General features: G+C 35.4%; 1 protein-coding gene across 2 annotated transcripts; it reads right to left on the reverse strand.

Annotated features, from left to right (window-relative positions):
* Window positions 1–1,102: 1,102 nt before the first annotated feature.
* On the reverse strand, window positions 1,103–25,286 carry MAP7 (microtubule associated protein 7; the record flags this gene model as incomplete). 2 transcript variants are annotated; one of them, XM_072408943.1, is given in 16 exon segments in its annotated part: window positions 1,103–2,771; window positions 3,765–3,958; window positions 4,425–4,515; window positions 5,265–5,316; window positions 6,208–6,258; window positions 6,645–6,725; window positions 8,773–8,965; window positions 9,095–9,263; window positions 10,344–10,627; window positions 12,551–12,675; window positions 13,644–13,777; window positions 15,336–15,449; window positions 18,313–18,423; window positions 21,066–21,183; window positions 22,375–22,538; window positions 25,209–25,286. In XM_072408943.1, coding segments are annotated over 16 exon segments (1,970 nt in total), but the record flags the coding sequence as incomplete, so codon positions are not given.

The following is a 25,286-nucleotide window of genomic DNA, read 5'->3' on the forward strand; positions in this document are numbered from 1 at the left end:
GTAATGCACCTTTTACCTCCCCTCATATATTATCAGTACATTTCAGTGGCATGTAGGAAAAGTTTACATGATCAGCACCACAAGCTGCTGCTTAGTATATTACTGGGGGCTTAGTAAGCAGCAGGATCTAACGAATTGAACACTTGGCTCACCACTAAACATAAGTAAACTAAGCATACTATTTTATCTACCACAGGATATGCATTTTTGTAAAACAGGGTTGCCACCTCTGTTTCTATTTAATAATTGATCATGTTAAAGTGTTAATGCAGGATTGTCGCTAAAAACGATTAAAGATGAATGAGTAAATGAACACACAATGCTTGCTGTTCTATGGAGGAGGCAGGACAACAGTTGTTCCCAAAAGAATAAACAATGTTGAGGGACCGCTATATGTCAGATTTCCGCTCAAGATGAGCAAGACTGTTTATATATACATATACACGTCCAATGATTCTCGTCTGGTAATCGCTACAGGGCTGATATCGGTCGAGAATCTGGTGTGGGTACAGTGCTTGTCGATCATGGATTCACGAACAACCAATGATCATAATGCAAGTGAAGGGGAGAGAGTGTGGCGGGGTGCCGCTTAGTCTCCCTTCTAAAGAGCAGAACACCTTTCAGTCTTTTCCCCGTTGGAAAGGATTGTGAAAGATATATTCCAATAACAATTATCGAACGTGTGGACGCAAGCCTGTCTTGGGCGACAATTATCTGATGTGTGTACATAGCTGAACTACCCCAATTGTCCTCAAGACAGAAAGTAATTGGGGATATGAGTGGAATGGGAACTCTTGTTGGGGAGATCCCCCCACAACTTTCTATTATCCCTATGAAGGGCAGCAAATCTAAATAAATGTGATTTAAGACTTACCTATTTTAGTTAACCGTCATATATGGCTTTCTAATACTGCCAAAAAAAGTAAATCACTTTATTTGAATTTTTGGCATCTGCCTTCACTTTAGAATGATCTTTTGGGTCACATTGAAGGATAACTAGCTACTGCTGTTACCGTTACCATTCTATCCCAGACATTTCTCCACATCCACCAACTTATTCGCAGAACTCTTAACAAATGTATTAAAAATACCAACACAGAACTTAAATTTAAAATGACTTCAAACAAATTTATTCATTAATGACATGCTAGAATATAGAGTAGAGAAATAAAAACTACATGATTTTAAGCATTATTATCATCTTAAATAGAACTATGTACATGGACATACGGACAAACAAAAAAACAAACCCAATTTGATATACAACACAGGACTGTGTGTGAAACATGAACTGAATGCTATTAACTAAATTTGTTTCTCGTGATATTAATTTGCTGCACCGTAACAGAAAAAAAGGTTTTCTTTGCACAGTGTATGTACCCTGTAGACATAAATAGCTGCAAAAATTAGACTAGCTAAGTAATGCCCAATAACATGTTTCTGAAATGCCCTCACTAGTTACAGAATAAACCTGCCTAGGAAGTGTTATGTGACTATGTGTACTGTGCTGTGTATTCTCGGACAGGCAAATTCTAAACTTTGGGGGCTCCTTCACATCATCAATAGGGACTTTGAGCTAGAATTTCATTACTCACCATTTGTCTGGCTTCGTTATAAAACACAAATAAGTGAATTAGAGCAGTGAGATTTAAAAAAGTGCACATTTATGGAAATTTATCTAAAAGACAAAATATAATGTACAAAATGTGTTTGTGTGGTATAGTGTAAAAATGAAGATCCACATAACAACACTAACCCCCCTCCCCCCAACACCTCCCAAAGAAAAAAAAGAAAGTAAAGCTGAATGTTAATTTAGAAGAATAGTTCTTTTTTTTTGCTCTGAAACGAGCATAGAGCTATTCTCATACTTATAATTACTCTTTCATTTGACTCCACCTCTCTTTAAACATATACATCTCTCTCTCTATATACGGGAATATATATATATGTAGTAGGTCTGTGTGTTAAAGATTTTAGTAAGGCAAAGAAATTTTGACGGGTAAGAAAAGCTGACAAAAATAGATATAATATAGATTTTGTTTTTCCTTAAAGATTTTGTTATTGTACAGCAAAATATTCAAATGTACACAAAAACTGGTATAATTTGTTATGGGGAAACTTGTTTTTTCAGCGATTAAAACCAAAACATAAAATCATAGTACCTATTTATCCGATTAAGGAATGTCATTTTGTTTTAAATAAAATGAAAAAAGAAAGAAATTTATGAGATGATTAAAACAGCCAAGTAGTAATTACAATTCAGAGAACCTGATACAGTAGCCTATACAGTAAAGCCCCTATAAATGGAGTTCTCAGCAATAATATTTAAACCAGATGGTTTAAATGAAACCACTCTATAGCCCTACACGTAGAGCTATGAGGGTGTATTCAAGTATTAAACATATACAGTGTAAAATATTACTAGCAGGTTAAACAATTACAAATAAAACAGACCAATCTTCAGAAGGTCCTACAAACTGCCTTGATGCTTCCAGATATATATAATCTCCTTCAACATTTATAAAAACTTCAAAAATAGATGCCAGGAGCAGAATTTTGAAGGAAAATCCATTTTTATCCACTGCACACTAAAAATGAAGGGTCTGTTTCCACAAAGCAGCACTCCAATAAGCTGGTATGGATTTAGTGTTTTCCCTCTTCAGATATTGAGTCAATACCTTAGAAAGTAAACAATCCTTTCTTCATTGCTTGGAAAGAATCCCTGGGGCTTAAAGGTGATTTCTGTCTTGTGTGAGTTGTTCAGATGACTTCTGTGAATTCAAAAGCATATTAATAATTGTATCTTAGTTGTACCAAAATTCACATTCAAAAATCAAGAAGAAACTGATGCTCCTTGGCAATTCTATATTATTAGCCAAACACCTAAAACTGACGTTGACTTCTTCAGATTGAGCAAATAAACAAAAAAGCTTGAATTTATGCTAGATACACACAAGGTTGTGGTATACCATGTGTTACTACAAATCATAGTACCGCGTTCTGTATGTGCGCCTTGTGGCGCATTGCCATGCCATCCCCATGACATCTCAACATAGATTGCAATAAAAACAGCCACCGACACTAAATCACACTGCCGTGCCCTGTACATGGTCTTGTGTTATATCAGGCAATCATAGGGTAGGTGCCTTAACAGACACAAAAGTAACAGGAACCTTACATTGTTCAAGTCACTACAGTATAATTTACAAGAAAAGTTCTGCCGGTTTATCCTTTCCGCTGTACACTGAAGGAGAAATTTTACATTTTGCTATTCCTTAGGCCCAATCATACTTTGACCGCAGTTGTGACTACACTACAGAACTACTGTATGACATTAATGCAAAAGCTCCATCAAGCAAGTAGAAGTACTGCAAAACAGAACAACACTGAAATCCAACTCCAGACAAAACTATTTCCATTACATATTCTGATAATGTTTTATTGCCATGTCTCTGCTTGGGAGATCACTTCTCACTTTCTATTTGAGCAGGAAGTGAGAGAAAATCTCCCTTGATGCAGTAAATATAAAATAAAAGAAAAATAAGTTAGGAGAAGCCTACTCAGAAGACACAAAAAAATAAATAAAAAGTTCCAGAAGAGTAAGGATTGGTTCATTACTGGGTTTTGAGACGGAAAAGGAAGAGAAATTGCCTTTTTGTGAGAACACAGCAACACACCTGACAGCAACACACCTGACAGAAAAGTCTTCTCAACAGGAACAGGTGTTGTAAGCCCTCTCTATAAACATCTCTGTATCAACGTACCTGCCGTTTGTGGTGTTTGCACATTATCAACTTCAAAAGCTATAATTGGATTCAGAGGAAGGTCCTCCATGCTGTTCCCTTCATTATTTAGAGCATCAAGTTTGATTGGTTTAGTTCCAATAGGCAAATTGATGATTTCTTCAAAGTTGTTGTTTGGCGTGCATAACCCATTTTCATTTGGTTGGTTCTCTGTGCTATATGATATTTAAACAATTGACAATTTAGGAAATACAACCAACTTAAACAGAATATAGTGCAATTTAGCTGAAAGAATGCTGAACTAGATCTACACATTGTTTAAATTGTACCATGTAGAATGATAAATAATTTATAATATTATCCTTATATTCCCAAGGACCTCATTGAGGCTTCATTGGGCAGCAGTGCTGCTCTACTGCAATCATTTGATTTCTTTCAAAGCCTCTAACGACATTGAGTTTATCATTCCACTACCCAAATTGCAGCATATATCTGTCAAGGGAAAGAAACTGAATTATGTTTATTATGATAAAAAAAAAAGTTTAGGTGAAATGCAAAACATCTACTGTATATTTTGTAAAATGTTTGTCTCACAACAGTGTTTTGTGAGTTGGAAAAATCATATATTATCACTGCTCTGTGGTGTAGGCATCATGCTCCATGCAGCCTTATGGGTCTCACCTCTCCAAAGGTAAAGTCTGTTGAAAAGTAATAATCCTTGGCGAGGAAGTCACTGATTCTTGCTCATCATGTAAAGATGATGATGTAATGGCTGCAAGGAAAACAAAACTATGGTTACCAAGCTACACATCACTGCTATATTGAAATATAATAGGTTAACACATTCTATCTTTATTTTGCAATGTTCGATTTTCCTTACTCCTAATGAACATTTGATATTTTATTCAAAGAGAACAATGAATATGGAATAATTGCATTTTTAGTGCATTCCATAATCTAGGATCTGATGTCGGACAGCTGATGCTCGTATTGGCTGATTATCTGATGTGTGTACATAGCCGTATTCTTGCTACATCACTGCTTCTGATTGAACTCCATAGCTTCAAAAACAACATGCTGCTCTGCCTTATGCATCATAGTACACAAGGAGACATGGGTCAATGCGTGTATAATTTTTATATATATATATATATATATATATATATATACATACATACACACACACACAAATATATATATATATATATATATATATACACATATATACACACACGTTGATATATAAATGTCGATATGACCGGTTCAGTTTTAATAAAATGTAAAAATATGCAGTAAATGCATTCTTACAAAGCACCACAAAACCTTAATTATTTTAGTTATAACAAACTAATTACAATTATAAAATATGGCTGCAATTTTTAAAATCCTAAATAGCTTGTTTACCTACAAGTCTGCAGATAATATAAGTCTAGAAAAAAACTATAAAATATTACCTGGTTATGTTACAGTGTGTATTGTCACATTAGTAAGTCATAAATGCTTTGATAGTCCAATAACTACCTGTTTTCTCTGGTATTTTTGGTATTTCCCCATTTCTTTGCACAGTGGTTTGCTGAAAGGAAAAAAACAAAGGCAAAGCACAATTTTAACACTATCATTTATAATGATTTTCATTTGAAGATTAACATTTCTTGCTCTGGCAACTTTTTCTACAGAAGCATTGAGGTAAAATAAAACTAGCAGCATGGAGGTAGACCATAAGAAATTTTTGGAATATCACATCAAGGTTGCCGTCATGAATCCACAGGAATCTTGACGTTATTAAAACTACATTTTTTAAAAAAAATTGTCATTTTGTTTTTCAATATTAGTTAGGACATTGGGTTATCTTCATAGGACCGGAACAGCAACCTTCTTGTCTGTCGTAGACATAATTAGTGACTAATCAGTGCTTTTTCCCTTTTAGTTCATTCCTGTGACATGTGCATCCACTTTCCAAGGTCCCTACAGTGAACCTCAATATATTGTTTATGTTTTTGATGCAGTATAGTAAAATTCCCCTGAAAATACCATTAAAATGTCACAAAAACCTAATGGATTCTCTGAAAATACATGGAGAATGCAATGAGAAATTGGAAATGGGAAGCGGTGTATAGAATACCTTGGGTGTTGTCAGAACAGGAAACAGCATAAACCATCTAGATAGGAACTTAAACAGCAGTAAAAGAAAATCATAACCCTTTGGCCTTTGGCACTGTGGCCAAATGTTAAAAATAATTGTTTATTGGAGCTCTAATGGAGATCTTTAAAATGCACTGCACATCTCATGGCTTTTCATAGATATGTGGAACTTAGTTTAAACAGAACATTAACTTCCATGTAGTGGTGTACATTGGGAGTGAAATTTAAAATGAATACTATTTATTACTTTATATTTGGTCATTTTCTTTTCAGGAAGTTTGAAACGATGTTATTAAGGTCTTTATGCTACAACTGAACATACCTTATCCCCAGCTTCACTACGTCTCGTTCTCTTCATGATCTCTTCCAGCCGCTGAAGAATAAAACAAAGTTGTCTTTTAGTTTGTGAAATACCCAAAAAGTGTCAAAGTGATTAGACCAAACACAATTCTTTAAATTTTAATATGCTCTGCGCTCTTGAGAGTTTTTCCGGACCCTGAAGCTGGCACGGACAAACAGAACTCAAAAGGAGTTTTACACACACACACACTTCGTAGAGTTCTCATAATGGCAGGGCTCTATCATTGAAGAAGGGATGGTCATGAGTCAAAAAAAAAGTCTATGATCAGCTCCACTCAGATCATGGAGAACTTTCTGCCCCTTTCAGCACACAAAAAAAAAAAAAAAAAAATCAGTGGAGCTTTACTGCCTGCACAACGTGGCTTCACTAATTAAAAGGATGGGCATATCACTACTTACCTTCTTCCTCTCAGAGCGTTCTTGCTCCTCCTTTTGAAAATGTTTTTCCCGTTCTAATCTTACACGATCTGCTTCTTCTTTCTAGTTAAGAAAATAAAGATTATCGGTTAGTAAAATGTTTTGGATACTCTTTGTACAGCAAAAAAGTATACCATATATTGAAATATCAACTCTAATAGCTTGTGATTCATGAAAAGGAACAATGTAAGGTATGGTCTCAGCCTTGCATTTTACAGTAGGAATTTTTGGGATTTCTGTGTAAAAAGGTCCTGGAAACAAAGTAGGGGAACAGAAGATTCAGATCAAATAAAATACATGAAGTTTGTAAACTGTTCCGGAATAAAGCCAATATCCTGCACCTAAATCATTAATTCATACAAAGGGATATTATATGTCTTCTTATGACAAAACATGTAATTTACTTTTAACACTGTTTTCTGGGACATAACTATTCAATTAACCCACTTACAATCCAGCACAGAGCATTCTTATTAAATCGTGGATTTCACCTCTGCACACTTTCCAGCGAGGATACTATATGGCTTATTTCCATAAATGAGAATACATAACTTAACTAATTTATTTTTGCAGTTTAACTTGTTAACCACCTGGGCGTTTCACTGATGTCTAGATTTCTGTACCAAAAGCGGTACACTGTTTTTCATGAAATTTTTTTTTTTTAATTGTAGACCTGTAACTTACAGAAATATGTCCGAACAAGAGTCTAGTAGATATCATAGATATAAAAAATGTTTGAAACACACAATCATGTAAAAAAAAAAAAAAATTACTTTTAATAAAATTAAATAAAAAACACAAAAATAAGCTTAAACAAGAATACATAAATAAATCAAAAATACTGAAAATGCAATAATTCTGTATACTGTATAGTAATATATTTTTCTAAAACACCTCCCTAGTGTGGAAAATTTTAAAACGTCACATACCTATAGACAAAACCACATAAATATATTTTGTATTATTTTGTATTGGATTGGATACAGGACTTTGTATTGAATCTAATACAAAATATTTGAATTTCCCCCTACGACCCCCATCGATGGGCGCACGGACATCATCAGGAATCGCCGAGGGACGCGTACGCGAACGCCGGGTATTCTAATTGTTTCCAAACTTCTGTACTTCCATGCAAAAAGTGTTAAATTTTTTGCATGGAAATTTATTTTAGATTGTAGGCTATAATTCACCGAATTACTCAATAATTACTTATAATTCACCGAATTACAACGAATTACCGCATAACTCACCGAAATATGTCCAATACAAAGTGATTTAAATTTCCCGCCCCGCCTCCCGCACCAACGTCACCGGGAAACCCCGGAGATCGTCACTGCACTCGCCGGGAGAAGAAGCAAGAGAGAGGACGTGTCCGGAGGAGCTGCGGGGACCGGGTGAGTATATTCTTACAATTGTAATCTGATTGTCATACAATGTATGACAATCAGATTACAATACAACGTTTGTTAACCACCTGAAAAAAGTATGGGTTTAACGCTTTTTGCAAGTGTTATTACCCCATACCAAGGTCGGGTTTACCGGCCAGGTGGTTAAAAAAATGTTGATTTTTATGGGCTTTATTCATAAATATTTCCCCATGGGTAAAAGTTAACAAATTTTCTAGTAGAATCTAATGTGAAAAAAGTGTGCACTTTGAGTAAAGTTGGGTGATTTACAGGTAAAAGCATTTATAAATAGATCCCTAACATTTTTGTATTACTCTCTTTAGTATGGTTGGATGAAAAGTATTCAAAAACCTACAAAGAATTCCAATCAATGTGCAATCTCATACACCCAACCATTTGGCAATATAATTTTTAATATATGTCTTTTCTACTTGCCCTTCATCTGTGTCTATAAAAGAGGTAAAGCTGTCATTTAGCACTTGGTGGTACTATTACTGTCATTCAAAACTCTTTCTAGATTGACCTTATCAAAGAGTATCACGGTCATACCTATTATAAAAAGTGCTGGATGTTTTACAGCTGTAACACTTTTGTGTTATCTTGTAGAAGGAACATATTGTGAAGATATTAAATGGAACTTCATATATCCCCTTAAAATATGACCATCTAATGCCAAAAGAGGAGTGTTTGCAGCAGGGACATACTTGTTTTTGCAGACGCTCTGCTTCTTCACGTTCCCTCTGTTCTCTCTCTTCTGCCTGCTGTTGAAGAATCTTTTCTCTTTCCTGAAGCTCCTTTTCTTCCATCTGCTTTCTTTCTTCCTCCTTCCGTTGTGCCTCCTCCTCTTGTTTTGCTCTCTCCTCAGCTTTCCGCCGAGCTAATTCTTCTTTCTTTTTCCTGCAAAAGCATGTTAATTGGTATATACAATATAATGAAATAACTAATCTAATACAGTATCACTCATTCCTTTTTTTGTTTCCATTAACATTTAATTCATCACTGCTAAACTAGTATCAGAATTTTTACCGTTGTTCCTCCTCTCTTTCCCTCTTTTCTTCGTCTTCTCGCTCTCGTTGTTCTCGAGCAAGTCTTCTTTTTTCTGCAAGAATTCTGGTGGCTTCTTCTGGGTTATTGGTCCCGGCAAAGGGCTTATTAGACACTGTAGGTGATGGTGTAACTGGCGTCGATGGCAACGCTGTTGAATTTTTTACAGGATAAATATGAAAAACAATCAGGTCATTAGTAATCAACATTAGTAACAATCATTAGTAACAAGAAGTTATGTGTAATAAGTGAGCAAAGGTGGGCCGAGTAAACCCCTGGTTTCATATAGTTCTTTGGAACTTTCTTAGGCTAAATCTATATGGACTGTTTTTTTAAACTCTTATACCAGTTTTGAATGCACTTAAGTTTTGAATGAACTGAAGTGTTTATGCGTGTTTACAAGCAGTTACAAAATGGTAAAATACAGAAAGCAGCATGCTCGTTAATGCTCAAAAATGTACCACCCATAAACGCCCTGGTGTAGACATGCCTATTGGAATGCATGCAAATTTCAAATATGGGATTTTAGTTGCTCAGATTAAATGCTGGGGAATCCGCAGACTATGGAGATTTTTCCACCATATTCGTCAACTCTGTTCATATCTAACAAGAAAAATGGATCATCTCATAAGCACCACACCAGGTGTGCAGACCAAGGAAATGTAGACATCACATCAATCGATTTTGTAATCACTCTTCTGTTTTAACAATATTTTTTCATTTATCCTTTGACCTAAATGTTTCTTTGCTGTGCAATTTTTATCCTACTAAATTACCTTTCATTATTTGCCCACCAGTTCCTTAATTAGAAAAAAAATATAAGTTACATACAGTTACATAGTAGGTTAGGTTGAAAAAAGACACAAGTCCATCAAGTTCACTCACTAGGGAAATAAACATATCCCAGATATAAAACTCTAGAAGAGTTAGTCCAGAGGAAGGCAAAAAAACCCTGGTACAATTTTCATTATCAGATTATCAGATTTAATATGAATGTTTGGCTTGGTCCACGAATAATGATGTGTAAACATCATCATCAACATGCACAGGGATGACTAACAACATGAGGGTGTGAACATCTAGCCTTCTCTTGCTCCTTTGCAGCAAAAACATAAGCTACTATACTTGCAGTATTACTGGCTTTTATCTTACCTTGCTAATATTTATGCACATACAAATTCTGTTATGTACAGTTAAAGAGAGATCAGAGGGCAAACCCACATAAATGTACCTTGTGCAGTTTCACTTGTAACAGGACTTGGACTGCGAGGCGTTTCCTTCTTGGTGTTCTCTACATCTGCTGGTATGGAATCTTTCGTTTCTGTGTTTTCTATAGCTTCCTTAGTGACATCAGGCTGCTTATCTTCTTTCTTTTTTTTGCTTTCCCTTTTTACTGGTCGGACATTTCCAGGTGATGGTGGGCGCTGAGGGGTAGTTACTACTTTGGAACTGGTAGACGGGGATGATGCTGGCTTTGATACACTAGATATAGTGACCGATGACTTCTGCTGATGTCTGCAATCCGAATAATTAAGATGACATTGGCATAACAACATGGTACGGGAAAAACAAACAAACAAACAAACCTGGTTTATCAATTCCTAACTCAAGAAGGCTTGGGCAGGGAATATCTGCAACTGTCCAGTAGAGCTGGCAGACATATAAACATAAATGGACAGATCAGGGAAAAGTCCCCTACCATCTGGGAGGACCTAGTGCTAAACAAAAAACTGCCAATTTAATCCAATGGCAAATGTATGGGACAAGAGATATTTCATATTGACTGGAGGAGGCAAAATTCTATCCATAAAGCGAGTTAAAACTAAAGGTTTTCCAATGACATTATAAGCTAATTTCACTCATTAAGTGTGTGACTTACTCCACTCATCTCAATAATTTGTCATTAAACTTTTTGGTTGTTTTAGATACTGCTAAATCTGAAAAGGTAGCTATGGCAGTAGCATACCCCTAACAATGGGTTCACTCAGGCTGGGTACTCATGGCCAGATTTTCTCTCTGTTTTGCACCAAACAAGCATATAGAGACCACTGCACTTCTGTTAAAGCTACTCCAGAACACTACTTTTGCTACAGAGAATAAAATGTGGTTCTGTATTGGGTTAAAGAACAGCCCTCCAAGAGCACCAGTCTAGCTGCAGTCACAAGTAGTTCCCTTGTCAGAATAGCTGGCTGTTTACATAACATGAGGAGGCTGCAGTTTGTCAAACACACTTATCCCTGCAAAGCAGGCAACACATTTAAATAAAAAAATCTTACTCTGAAAGGACTTTTATTCTTGAAAAAAGAAAGCAAGCTGAAGAAAAATAACATTTGAATAAAATGCTTGTACATCTACGTTGTGCTTTTATGGTTAATATGCCATTTTAGCAAGTGCCTAAAGGTCCTTTGTAAATCATAATAGCCTCTTTTCCCAAAAAATCATGTAAAGCAGAATGAGGGATGTAGAACTGCGTCAAACACAGATAGAATACACCCATCAATGAACTCTAAATGATCTCAGAATGGCCTCAAACTGATCTCATATACATGCTTAATCCACCTAAAGGTACACTGCATTTGCTAATCAACACAAGTCCTAAACTTAGAACTTCATGGGCAAATACTGAAAGATTTAACTGATTGTTTGCCAACATCACATTAGCAGCACATTAATGACAGATAACAAGCCAATAGATTCTACAGTAGCAGAAATGTAATGCCCCTGGAAACCTGAAATTAGGGTGCCCATATTTTGGTCAATGGCTACATGACAAGATAAACCGTAAACTTCTCTCTGATATCTATGGTTTACCAAGCACAGCCATAACATAGTGTCTATTTTCAACATATGTAACTTATGTAAACAGGTGATCATGTATTTTTAATCCTAACAACACAATGATTTGAGTTTCAGAGGGACTACCATGATAATCTCATGTTGTAGCATCCTCAAAGAGCTGTTTTTTTTCCGCAAGTAAATAACAAAAAAGGTTTAAAAAGCCTGCACATTTTTTTTGTATAGAATGACACTGGAGCTGTACCATGTAAATTATGAAATACATAGGGCACAATACAAGCAATTATTAGGCAAGAACAGCAAACTAAAGCTTAGGGGTGGAATTATCTCATCATCATACAGCAGATGTCACTTCTGGACATCAAACTCCCTATTAAAAAATATTCTTCTCCCTAAACTACTATACTACACATACTACCCCAAACCTTCCCCCCAGCTGACCATATTGGGCAACACTTTTCCAGCTCTTCTTTGCCGTCAGTTAGGAAGTAATACTCCAATGAAGAGCCAGGATAGCGCTGGTGATTAGCAACTGCTTCGCATGAATGCATTTGCGGCATTGTCCATGTGAACTTGTATGTGTAAATACCTTGGTGAATGTCGACTGAGACTGAGATGAACAGACAGCATCTCCACACTTACCCTCCAGATAGAGCTGCTAGTGATTTTGTTCTTGGGATGCTAGAAGAATGGGTTCTCTTGACAATGGAAGTAGGTGTTAATAATTTGCTTTCCTTTTCATTCTCTCGTTTTTCTTTTTTCTCCCCCTAAGTTTTATGAGAAAAAAGTCAGTGTCTAATCAATTTAAAAACTAATAAAATTATGTTTATTAATTCATTTGAATGCAGAATGTTTATATGTGAGTATATGTTAAGCACAGGCAATAGCAGGCAAACTTATGTGTTTTTGGCCTTTAAAACAATAGTTTAGTGCAAGACACAGCCTTTCCACTGGATAGACTGAGGTGGGTTGGGACCTCTTTTAGTCCACTGATTGTTTAAACCTGTTAGCCAACAGCCTATTGTCACTCTAAAACAAAAGTGGAATAGTGTTTTTTTTCACTTTAATATAGGTATACATGTCTATGTATATATCTGTAAAATAGGAACTGTTTAACAGTCAAATAACTTACACACATTTGAACAGTGATTTGCCTGCAACTATTCTAAATTTTCTGCAAAAATATAAGATTAAATACACTGAAACTGTAGTCTTGCTCCACCACATGAATCTGTGCATATAACTTGTTTGTGTACACAGTAGACTGTGTCCAGATAACCAATACACATAGTGCTAGAAAGGTCAAGCACTACAGTAGAATACAAAGTTCAGTCATTCATTCATTCCTTTTTCTCTAATGCCTAAAGTATTCTTTATGGGAAATGTCTTTTTACGAAATACCCTCATATAAAGATATTCATAAACACAACAGCATTGTAGACAAGGAATTCAAAGCATTTCATTAACAAATACTAATAACTGTAGTATTATTACATTTAATAATTTCTCATTGTATACATCATGCATAAAAGAGATAAATAAATTTACTAATAATGATTTATTCTGACATTATGTTGTTAAGATCATGACAAAATAGATCAAAAACAGTGCATCCTATCTGAATAAAATCCTCTGGTTTTTATGCTATTATGCAATTTAAAATATTATTTCATTCAAGACAAAAACAAAATCAAGTATATAACCTACTGAGCGGTAACAAAATTTCTATACTTACACTGCCAAATCCTACAAAGTGTGTGGTTCTTCGCCTAGCTATTGCCTCCGGAGTTGTGAGGAAAGACTTGGGTCTCTCTGAACTTTTTATTGTAGGAGTCTTTTGTGTCTGAGGGCTTATTGGGCTGCAAGATGCTGAACGAGGACAAATGGGGATAACTAGGGTGTTTTTAGAATACATAGATGGAGATGTGCACAATGAGTAAGACAATAGCAGGAAGCGCAAGGTAGGAGGAAAGGAAAGAAAGAAACAGAAGGAGTCTGTTATTATCAATAGAATATATATTTCAAGGCAAAACCATCACAGCAGCCTTTTATATATTTTTTTTGTTTTGCCATATGTAATCTATAGATATTGGCAATGATGGGGGATGAATAAAGCTTAAATGAACAGTAAGTCAGTTCAATATTTTACCAAATTTGGGGACATATAAAATGTCATGAAACTCAGTTTATGTAAGTTTCCTATATAATACTTCCCCTCCATGACAATAACATGAGGGAGTAAAAATGGCATCAGGTAGCAGTGATGGATTTGGAATTGCTGTTGTAATCACAAATCTTTTACCCCACCATAATTAAAGAATCACAAACTATGTAAGGTAGTAATCTCAAAACATTTCAGTGCTTAATGTCTAATGTTGGCGTAAAACCAATTTTTTGTTGGTTTTATGCAAATGTTGGTAGGCTGTACCAGAAACCTGGTCTTTTGTGGGACTCAAGCAGCAAAACTTCCTGCCAGGAATTTATGCTTCTGCCCTCTAAACAATTAATATCAAGATAAACATATAGTAAACTATATGGCAAGTTAACAGAACTGTTGGAGTCCACAAAAAATGGATGATCCAAATCACCAGCATTCAATCAACAAGTTTTGAGAAGACTTCCCTTTAAAGCAGGAAGAAAAGTAAAGAGAGCAAGTAATATCCATCATAAACACTGCAGAAGAAAAGCAAAGCAAGCAAAAGGGCAGAACAAAACCATATCAAATACACAATTATTACTTTTGGGTATAAATGTAACACTTGTATAATACGCACATTATACATTTGGAGAAATTAAGCAATTATATAACAGATTATATATATATATCTTTATATATATACACAAAGTAAGGTTTCCTGGAAAAAATAAAATTAATCAGCTTGCCAATGCATGTTTTGGATCAGCAAAAGCTCAAGTCAGGGTATAAAAATGAGAGTGTTTGTACAACATAGTGCTACATGTAAGCAGCATATACCCAGGTGTCCCCTCTCCTTAAATAAAGGGAAGAGTCACAGCAAGATATTCAAGTTTTTTCAACACGCTTTGTTGTTTTCATTATTTCCTTTACATTCATTGCTTGCAAAACTTTTAGAATGTTTTTTATGAAATGTGCATCAGCCGTTTAGCTAAGAACAGAACCAACCTGTATTCTGCTTAGTTTCCTTTAAAAGAAAATCTGTAATTTTCAATATACCTAATTTTCAAACTATAGAAACAGTAGATCACCAGAAGAGATGGCATTTCATTGTGGTGGATACACAAGACACCATCCTTTACTATTTCCTAAAAAGAACCCAATAATGTTTTGTTTTGAAATACAGAAAAGACAGGTATGATGGAAATTCAATCTAAACCATGCTGTAGGCTCAATAACTGAACTATCAAAGAACATTCTGCACAATTCTGCACCATTTGGGTAACCTTTTACCTGCATCTCCAGATAAAGCAGCTGTGCTTTTACTCCTAGCCAAATACGAGTGTGTTGGTGTCAACAGTCTTGACACCACATTGGACTCCCATGGACTAAGTTGTGGCCGGCGACCTGGATGACACAAACATATTATTAGACACAAGCACTATGTAAAAAGCATGGGATTACAGGACAGATACCTAATTGTGACCCATATTCATCTAAGAAAAAAAAAATCTCTAATTAGGAAATGTTACTAATTGTATTACAGTACTCACAAAATTAATTTTAAATTCAGGTCAACATTATTTCGCTGTGAATGTAATGACATCTCCAGAGAATACAACATTTTGCAATATGACCTGATATTTACTCAGTTGTTAACCTGTTTACTGGATAAATGAGCCAGTAAAGCTAGCAGTCCTTAAAAATTCAGAACATTTTTAACAAATAAATAAAAAATGTATGCTTGCTTTGAATTTAATATTGCTGTGTTTCTAGTGAAAAATCTCCCAACCTAACATGTATTGGGGATAAACAAATACTGACGTTTGAAGTCCAGAACAACATATTGCTGCCCTAAGGAAAGGGGCTGACATTTCCCCAGAAACATTTATTTTGTATGGAATGCCAGTAAATCTTCTTAGATGGACCTGTGTGTACATATATTTTGCCTTATACACATAGTCCCACTTGTTAGGCACCCCTTTCCTGGGCAGATTAGAGCTATATGTAACAGTATTAAACTGTGATTGGGGGATGGGATGGGTACAGTTTAGGGGACAGAATTCTTTCAAATGATGCTGCCTACAACAATGTTTTACTCAGCACTTCTATTTTTACACAGCTAGAAGTAGCATTCATCTATTCATCGAGGTTAAACACTCAGAAAACTATAAAGATAGTGTTTTAGCATTTCCCTGAGAGAACTAGTGACACTCTGAGGGGCTTTAGGAGGGCCTGGAAAGCAATTTTTTCATCTATGTACAGGGAGATGACATTAACCTCCTGGGAGGTTCATTTCTGTGTGGATTTATATATCTAAATGCAGTACATTGTCTTTCATGAAAATGTATTTTACATTGGAGGCCTGTAATTCCTAAGGGAATACTGAAACTTTTAATATAACAGTACAGTAGCATATATAATTTATATATATATTATAATGATTACTTTGTATTGGATTCAATACAGTTATTTTGTATTGAATCCAAAACAAAATAATTTGAACTTCCCGCCACCGGGAACTCCCGGGGAACGTCATTGACACGCACTAACCAGTATTTTTTTACCGCTATCAGCTGTTTTTTTTTTTACCGCAAGCCACACTCAGGTTTACCACTTAGGAGGTTAAAGATATTCCACAGGGTTTAAATTTCTCCTTTATGCTCTTATTATATGGGACTTGCCCCCCCCCCCCCCTGCCCCCCGGAGATGTTTGAAGTGTGCAGCACTGGAAGCAGACTTATACCATATGTTTTGGAATTGTTCAAAAAATTGAACAATTTTGGAGAGGGGTTGCACCGTATTCTCAGTGTCATTGTTAAATTACATACCATTATCTATAACTTGGGCTATCTTTGGAGAGGCAACAATACAAGGAATCCACATTGCTATGGGATGTAGTGGGCTCTTATCCATTATCTCCTTAGTAGCCAAGAAAGCTATTTTACACAAGTGGGTACAGGATGAGCCTCTTTTTGGAACAATTGTGCTATATCTTCAGATGGACTGGATGGAGGCTAAATTGAATAAGGAGTCACGAGTAGAGGGTTTCTATGAGGTTAGGGAATCCTATATAGCTGTCTTACCTGTGGAACTCCAGTTATTAGCCCATTAACCGATAAAATAAAAAACAGCTTTTGGTGCAATATTCGCTTTCAATTCTTTGCCTGATGGACAGAATTATTCAGCTCACTACTTCCAAGCCCAAACTGTCCTGGACTTAATATCTTTAGAGATCTATAAGTGATCACAGGGCTGCATTGATGTGTTTATTATATCTGCCTGGGTTCTTCCAACATTTTTTAAAAATATTTCCATAAACAAAAAAAAGAACCCCATTTTTCCCTTTTGTATCCTTAATGCTAAAATATCTGAACTTGATTGAACTACATACTTGTAGGAAGCAGAATGATAAACCAGCTGCACTTCAATTTTACCATTGTTTTATCTGCACTCAAATTTTTAGCTTTTCTGTTGTAAAGTAAACATTTTTTACATTCTTCTATCAAAAAAATCTTATTTTTTACTGGACTGTAAATCCTGAAAAAAAACTGCAAACTAAATAATGTGTTGCAACATGAGAAATCATATTACCAGGGAAATACTTTTGGAAAGGCATAATCTCAAAATGCCATAAACATTAAAACACCTATTTTACTTTACAATTAGCATGCCCAACACACATTTATTGCACTTGGATATGAAGCACAATGATACCAATGGGGACTGGCACAAACATAAATGCAAACAGAAATGCATGGATTAAAATGGGAAGTTTTAAGGACAAGTCATACTGACAAGACAACAGCTACCTTTGCCCTAACATTTATGTAAATACAATTGCACTGGGCTATGTTCTGAAAAATGCTCCAACTATGCTATACCTTTTATTAAAGAGTTACTTCATGTACTAAACTGTGCTAAAATATTTTTAATACATTAAATTTAAATAAAGGAATGAAAGGCAGAAAGACTGTAGGTCTGAAATGAAATAAATGGGGACAATAATATTTGAGGAAACGAAAAATGCTGCCATTTCAAAGCCTTGTTTATTGTAAATGGCAATCAACTGAGTATATAAGCCTTTAAACTCATCCTGCCAAACTTATGCTAAATATTTTCTAGAGTAAGTCATCTGTAATTAGCACAACTAACAACTAAGCTAAAGTTATATCTGTTGCTGGTAACCCAGTGAAATTTTTCATAAATGCTGTTGTGTGGCAGATACAATGAAGTTCACCATCACACCATTTCCTTTATGACACTGTACCTCTGTCTGGAGAATTTAATAATGCTGCGGATGAAGTGGAAAGTCGCTTGTTAATAACTGGATCAACATGTTTCGTAAGGTTCATTGTTGAAAATGACCTCCTGTCTGGATCTAAAACAAATGGAAATAATGCTAATTGCTGGCATTCCAATATGAAGTATTCCTGTAAGGCCAAATTTGGTAAACAAATTTTGTTTGTAAACCTTCTCTGAAGAAGATCTGAATGCAGCAATTCAGTTAGATTAGGCATTGATATAAAAAACAAAACAAAAAAACAAAAAAAACAAAAACAATATTATCAGCAGGGAGGATGGCAATTATTCTAATGTAGGATTGTAATATGGTCTGGCCTATTATGTGTTCAGTCCACTGTGCTGACCAGCAAGTATGATGTATCCAATACAATTTAAAATAACTTCTGCTGTAATTGGTTCCATTTGTGAAAAAAAAAAGGAAACAATCTGCAAATTATGACATACAATTACTAATAATATTCTTAGTTAAGAAGACTGAAATAAAAGAAAATAAACACAAGATGTGGCATATGTAAATTTGTGTGTAAACTGGCATTTTTGCAACACCTTTTACTACTGATCGGTAAAGCTGCCAATCAGAGTTTCCAGCTGCACATCAGAATGTCCAGCACCAGAATGCAGACGGGGATTTCAAAAAGGAAAAGGTGTCTAATACCTGCATACCAGGAGGCACGCTGGAATCCTTGCTGCTACCAAAGGTCTGGCCCACTCAGAAAAGGATTTTCCATAGTAGGTGTACTGATTGTATTTTTAACACAAGTTTTCTGATTGGGCTTTTTTTTTTTTTTAATATTAGGCAGTATTTATATAGCGCCAACATATTACGCAGTGCTGTACAAGTCCATAGTCATGGCACTAGCTGTCCCTCACAATCTCGATTCAAACCTGGGACCTAGTGCTGCAAAGGCCGGAGTACTACCTCTGTGCCACTCTGCTGCCTTTGGGAGTTCGTTTGATTCCAACCCACTTGTTTGAAGTAGTCCCTGGTTGTTTAGTGTAGGCACAGCTTGCATGACCCTCAAGGATTCACATAACTTACCAAAGCTCACTACTTACCAAACTGTAGTGAAAGAAATACCAATACTGCCATAGGTGGCCCCATTCTAAATTACTACTTGCTTCTCTAACTCTCTAGCTTTAATATTATCTGTCCCTAACCTAGGACATGCCTCTATACTTCTAGGTCAAACAAAAAGAAATCCTAATCTGCACATCTGTGTCAGATTTGTGTCCCCATACTATATAAATCCTATAGTACTATAGCTTTTAAATCAGCATGCCAACCAACTAGCAGTACAGAAAAAACTGTAAAGATTGCTTTATGATTTGGAACCTTTAGTCCTAGATTAAGGTTTAATGAGCAAATATTCGGATTATCACAGATTAATTAGAAGGGTGTCCAGATGTTTGCATATGCCACATTTCATGTTTATTGTTTTCCTGTTAATATCAGAATGAAAGTGGTAAGTATGTTATACATTGCAGAAATAGTATAGGGATTATTGGATTTACCTTTTTTTTCATTTAAAAAAATCAAAATGTGATTTAAACATGAGTGTCTGTTTAAATGTACACTCATTCATTTTTTATTCTTTTTTCTAGCATTTTAGTCTTTGCATGCAGGAGGGCTCCTCCTGACCCAGAGAATACCTGCTGATATGGCAAAATTTGTTTTGTATCAATGCTCTATTTTCGGATGACTAACACAACCACATTGACAACACAATGCAGGGGAAACAACATCAAATGCAGAAGTAAAAGCCGGAAAAAGATTACATCACATGTAATGCAAACTTTTGAATTTTTTGTGTAATGTTGAACACAATCACATAGCTTAAGGCAACTGCCCTTCCAGTACACGCTACCAAATAGGTAATACCTATCACAAACCAAGCATATTGGCTAGTCTGTTTGTCACTGGTTTGTATTATGTATAAAGCTTGTTCAACCTATTTGAAGTGGATACTACTAAAATGCTATGGGTGCCGATAAATCAGATTCTACTTCACATGGGCAATATCACAAAAGCAGAGGTAAGAAAAGAAAGGACACAACACACAGTGGTGTAAGTACCACCTCTTTTAACATAACCCTTGGCTTGGAAATGGAGAGCCAGATCAGATAAATCGACATTGGTGAAAGATGAGTCAACAAAGTAACCTGCAAACAGAACATGCAGAAATGAAGTAAAAAAACAAAAAAAAAAAGAAATAATAAAAATTAAAAAAAAAGGGGTGGAAATTTAGGATGGGTTGGAAAGAGCAATGAATTTACAGTACCAGCTGACACCTGTTGTACTACTGTTTACCAGGCATACTATGTAACATGAAAAATATACACTAAAGAAACATGAAACATTCAATTAAACTACAGACTAACTGCTGGAAGGTAAGGTACATTACACTTATTGAATTGTTAAAGTAACAATTTTTTTTATCTGGATAACTTTATTACCACTATATTATCCTCATACACTATCATTCAATGCAAACAGCATCACCTCACAATGCTAGCACAAAGACAACTATATAAAGCACAGAACAGCACTCTTTAAAATTTCCCCAAAGAAGAGCGCAAATCTCACTAACACACAGAAACCAATCAGAAAATAATCTTTCCCTTTAACAGCTGTCAAATCCAATACAACATGTAAACAACATAAGTACTGATTGAATGCTAGGGACATGGTTCTGAGAGTCTGGCTTGATTCAGTTTTACCTGAACTGCTTATACTTTGGTTGCTGTGCAGAGAGCCTCCCCAAGACCACCTGTTACTCTTCTGCCTTGGCTTCTGACTCCTTTGCATTGTACGCTTCACTACTGCTTCATGGCGTTCCTTAAGAAGAAAACACAGCAAAATGTTAGAGGACAGCTTAAGAACAAAAGAAACATTCCTGCAGGTATTTTTTTAAATTAAAAACATAGTAATGGGCACAAAGGGTAATAGAAGTGGTAAAGGATAACACAATTCTGATACTTCTACTGAAGAGGGTATTGTTAAGAACCTATTTAATAGCAAAAATATAAAATAAATGTGTACACAGCAATTAAATCCTTCCAGATCTGGGCAAAGATCAAGCTATTTATGGCTATTCATGGAAGTGTTAGAGACAAATTTCACAAAGTTTTTCCATCTTGTTTGTGTTACCTGGCAAAGGAAGTAATAATAATTGTAATAATTGTACAAACAACACTTGGTACGATGAAATGGGAAGTCACAGGACAAGCTGTCCTGAATCTGGACATAATAGTAAGACATAATAAAGACATTTTAGGAGGCATCCTGCCTGCAAGCAAACTGATACCATACATCGACAATATCACTGATAAACACAATGGTAGTTTGCTGCTGTATTTGTTGCAACCACAAAAATTTAAAGTGGAAAAGCTTCAGTGATAAAAGAAGCCATATATAAATACTGAATGGTTTCTAACAGTAATTCAATGGCAGTAACCTAATGATAGTGGCAAAGTAATTGATGAGGATGCTTTGGGCGACCATCCGTATCTCTATATGGAAATACTAATGGAATACACTCTCTCTCTAGCAATGACACATATCACAGCTATATAAATATTGAAACCTTTTCTGTATCTAAAATGAAAAGCAATGTTAGTTAATACAAACCACTACCATCACACTTGGAAGCAGCCATATTACATTTTTTTTTATAAATAGTGGTAACTTAAAAACAAGTACTTTATGTATCACCACAATATGGTGGCTTCAGACTAATAATCATACCCTCAATTCAATTGTTAATTTTCTTGATTAAAACCTGAAAAAAGCTACAGAAAATCCTCAATAAGTCCATATGGGTTTCACATATATTTGCAAATCTATGCAACTAAGGCTTTGGTTTTACAAAACTAGAAACAGATTAGCCAGGTCCTCTTTACTGACTAATTAGGTGTTTGGTGGGAATTATTTCTTCTATTGTTGTTTTCTGTGTTTGTCATATCTACTGCATTGAAGAAAAAAAAAAAGAAATTTGAGAAAAGTTTTATGGCAAGCCAAGTGACCTACTTTTTCTTCTTCCAGCTTCTGTCTCCGCTTCTCATCCACAGCAGCACGCCTCCTTTCCTCTTTAATCCTCTGTTCCTCTAGTCTCTTCCTGCGTTCCTCCATATGCTTCTCATAGTGCTGTCGTGCTCTCACTTCTTTCTCTAACCATAGCTGCTCTCTTGCAGCTAACAATGAAAAAGTATATGATCAGATATGAGAAAGGTGCCCAGATAATACACAATTCTCCTGTAACTGCAGACATTTTTATACTAATTGCTATGGTTCACACAGCCAGGTCATTCAGCTGACATTCGTTTCCTGCATTTATTTATTACCTCTGTCAAGATCTGCCTCTGTAAAAAAACATAAAGATGCTTTCTTGGCTATTACTGAAATATCTATTTTGGGTTTTGATACTAAACACCCGTGGCTTAATACCATTTTATTTTATGGAAGCTTGATCGGAACTAAACCTAATAAAAGTGTATTTTTATATATTTAAGAGGGCAGGTCAATCTAAAAATAAATAATGGATGTGTTAACCAGACATCAGTATTATATTTTTACTCTTTGCTCATAAAGCTACGTTAAAGGGTAAGTTTTGAGGTAAAATTAATGACCTATTGATGTTGTCTAAAGACACATTTTGGAGTTAGTAAGGTCACTCTGGTAGGCATCTTATGGGACAATGATGCAAATTGACCTGCTCAGTAAGGAATCTGGAGAAAGAGAGGAAACTTAATTACTGAATTAGAAAAATAAACTAGTTAATGTGTGCAAAATTTTAAAATTGTTTCTCCTGGATTACTAAACCTTTAATACAGAAAGATGAAAACATTTGCACATTTCAACTATGAACTTAGCTTTTTGCTTGGGATTTAGGTGATTATAACCTTTTGTCCTTCTAAAGTAAGGGTGGTAGACATTTTTAATTTCTGCATTAAACAGTGCTCACATTCTGAAATTTGAGCATTTAAAGTGTTCCATGGAGCACCGTGCTGTCTGATAATACAGAACCTGGAGTGTATGTTACTGACTACTGGGGCTCATAGAAACGGAGCTTGATTACCCTGACAATGAAATGAAGAAGTGGGATGGTGAGCAAGATTGGAGGACAACATAGAAATTATCATGGACTTTAATAAAAATAAAAACTCCCAGGAAGAGAATAAAATGTATAGATACTGAAAATTAATGATCTTGAAACAGGTTCCGTAACTGCAATTGAAAATGCATTTGAAACAGTGTGCAACAACGAGCATATACTTTGCTAACTGAAGAGCCTTTACTCATTTAATAATTCAACCCAAATATTATGTAGCACAACAGTATTAATCTATACGAAAGATAGATATATATATATATATATATATATATATATATATATATATATATATATATATATCTATCAATCACTGTTTCTGTTTCGAAGCTTAATAGATCAGATCATTGGGGGAAAGCGGAAGTAAAATTAGACAAAATTACAACTATTTGTATAAAAAGGAAAAGACTCAGACTCATCCCCCCAACTCTATAAAACATGCTAATGAAATTAATAAAACCTGGTTTATTACACACTTTATTTTAGTCCCCCTTGATGTTGTCACTGGGCCTTTCCTACTTTAGGCAACGCAGGCAGATCATGGATGATAGGAAGGGCCAGCAGGGCTGTATACATGGCATCAGTATTGCTCATACGAGTCCTGAGCCCCTATGCAAGCTATGAGCTTGTTCTTGGGAGAAGTTGTGCTAAAATCAAAATGCAATTATGGATGGATGTCAGTCTGAAGGAATAGGTGTACTTTGGCAGAATACATTTGCATGCAGAGTGCATTGGTAACACCCATGTTATTTTGAGCCTCCATAATTGTAAGAACTGAAAAACATTTATTAAAAATGGTGGGTTAGGGACAGTCAGGGTGAGGAGGAAAGGACGACCAACCTGAGTAAGTGCTAACTAGGAAAGTAACAGATACTATAAAATTGCAGACATGTCTGTATCATTTCTTCAAGATACAGAAAAAATGTGTATAGATGCACCTGTATACTACTACATGAATTGATATCTTAGCTATAATAATTCTAACCCTTCCTTATTGACAGTGTTTATGGGTACCCCATCATCAAGTTACTACCTTGCTTGTTTAAATCAAGAATATATAGGGTCGTCTACTTTCCGATGAAGTCTGTGCTGGAACGCCCACCACTTCTTCACCAAACAATAGTGACTGCTTTACTTACTGCAAATTATGATATTAAGAACATGCTGCTAATATCATGGTTAAATACTATGTTTTCTCCAAAAATATTATTTTCATGTTAAAATAATGAATTGGTTTGTATATAGGCGGGTCAGGTGGGGAAGGGGGAGGCGGCAAAGAGGCAGGGTGTGAAATGTGACAAGTAGAATTCAGCAAAAAGCTGTTTACTATGAAATGTACACTAACAAAATGTAAAAAAAAAAAATAATTTAATTTTTGAACTTATTAAATTGGGTTTCCTGTACTTATTCCTGCTTAAATGTTGAATGAAATTAAATGCCACTGACTCCCTCTCCACTCTCCAAGCTCTGATGTGTTTCACCCTGTGGGCATGGCAAAAGGCATTAGAGGAATGAAGAGTAGCAATTGAGTCTTGCTGATATTATTGGATTAAAGTAAAAGCTTTTGCATGCTTTTATTTTGATAGTGCAGTGCATATTTTTCAATAATCCTGTATCTGAAAATTTATGAATGAAGAAGTGTAGTGCAACCACAATATAAAAGGGTTATAGTCCCACTAAGAAGTAGCCAATTCGAAAATATTTAAACAAAAAATTAAATTGGCAGAAAGAAATGTGTGCAAGAGAAACATACCCATGAGTTTTTCATGTTCCTCCCGTCGCTCCCGGGCAAGTCTTTGTCTCTCATCGACCTTCAAGACAAGATGAGGTT

Source organism: Pyxicephalus adspersus, chromosome 4 (assembly GCF_032062135.1).
Source record: "Pyxicephalus adspersus chromosome 4, UCB_Pads_2.0, whole genome shotgun sequence".
In the NCBI taxonomy this organism is placed as follows: Eukaryota; Metazoa; Chordata; class Amphibia; order Anura; family Pyxicephalidae; genus Pyxicephalus; species Pyxicephalus adspersus.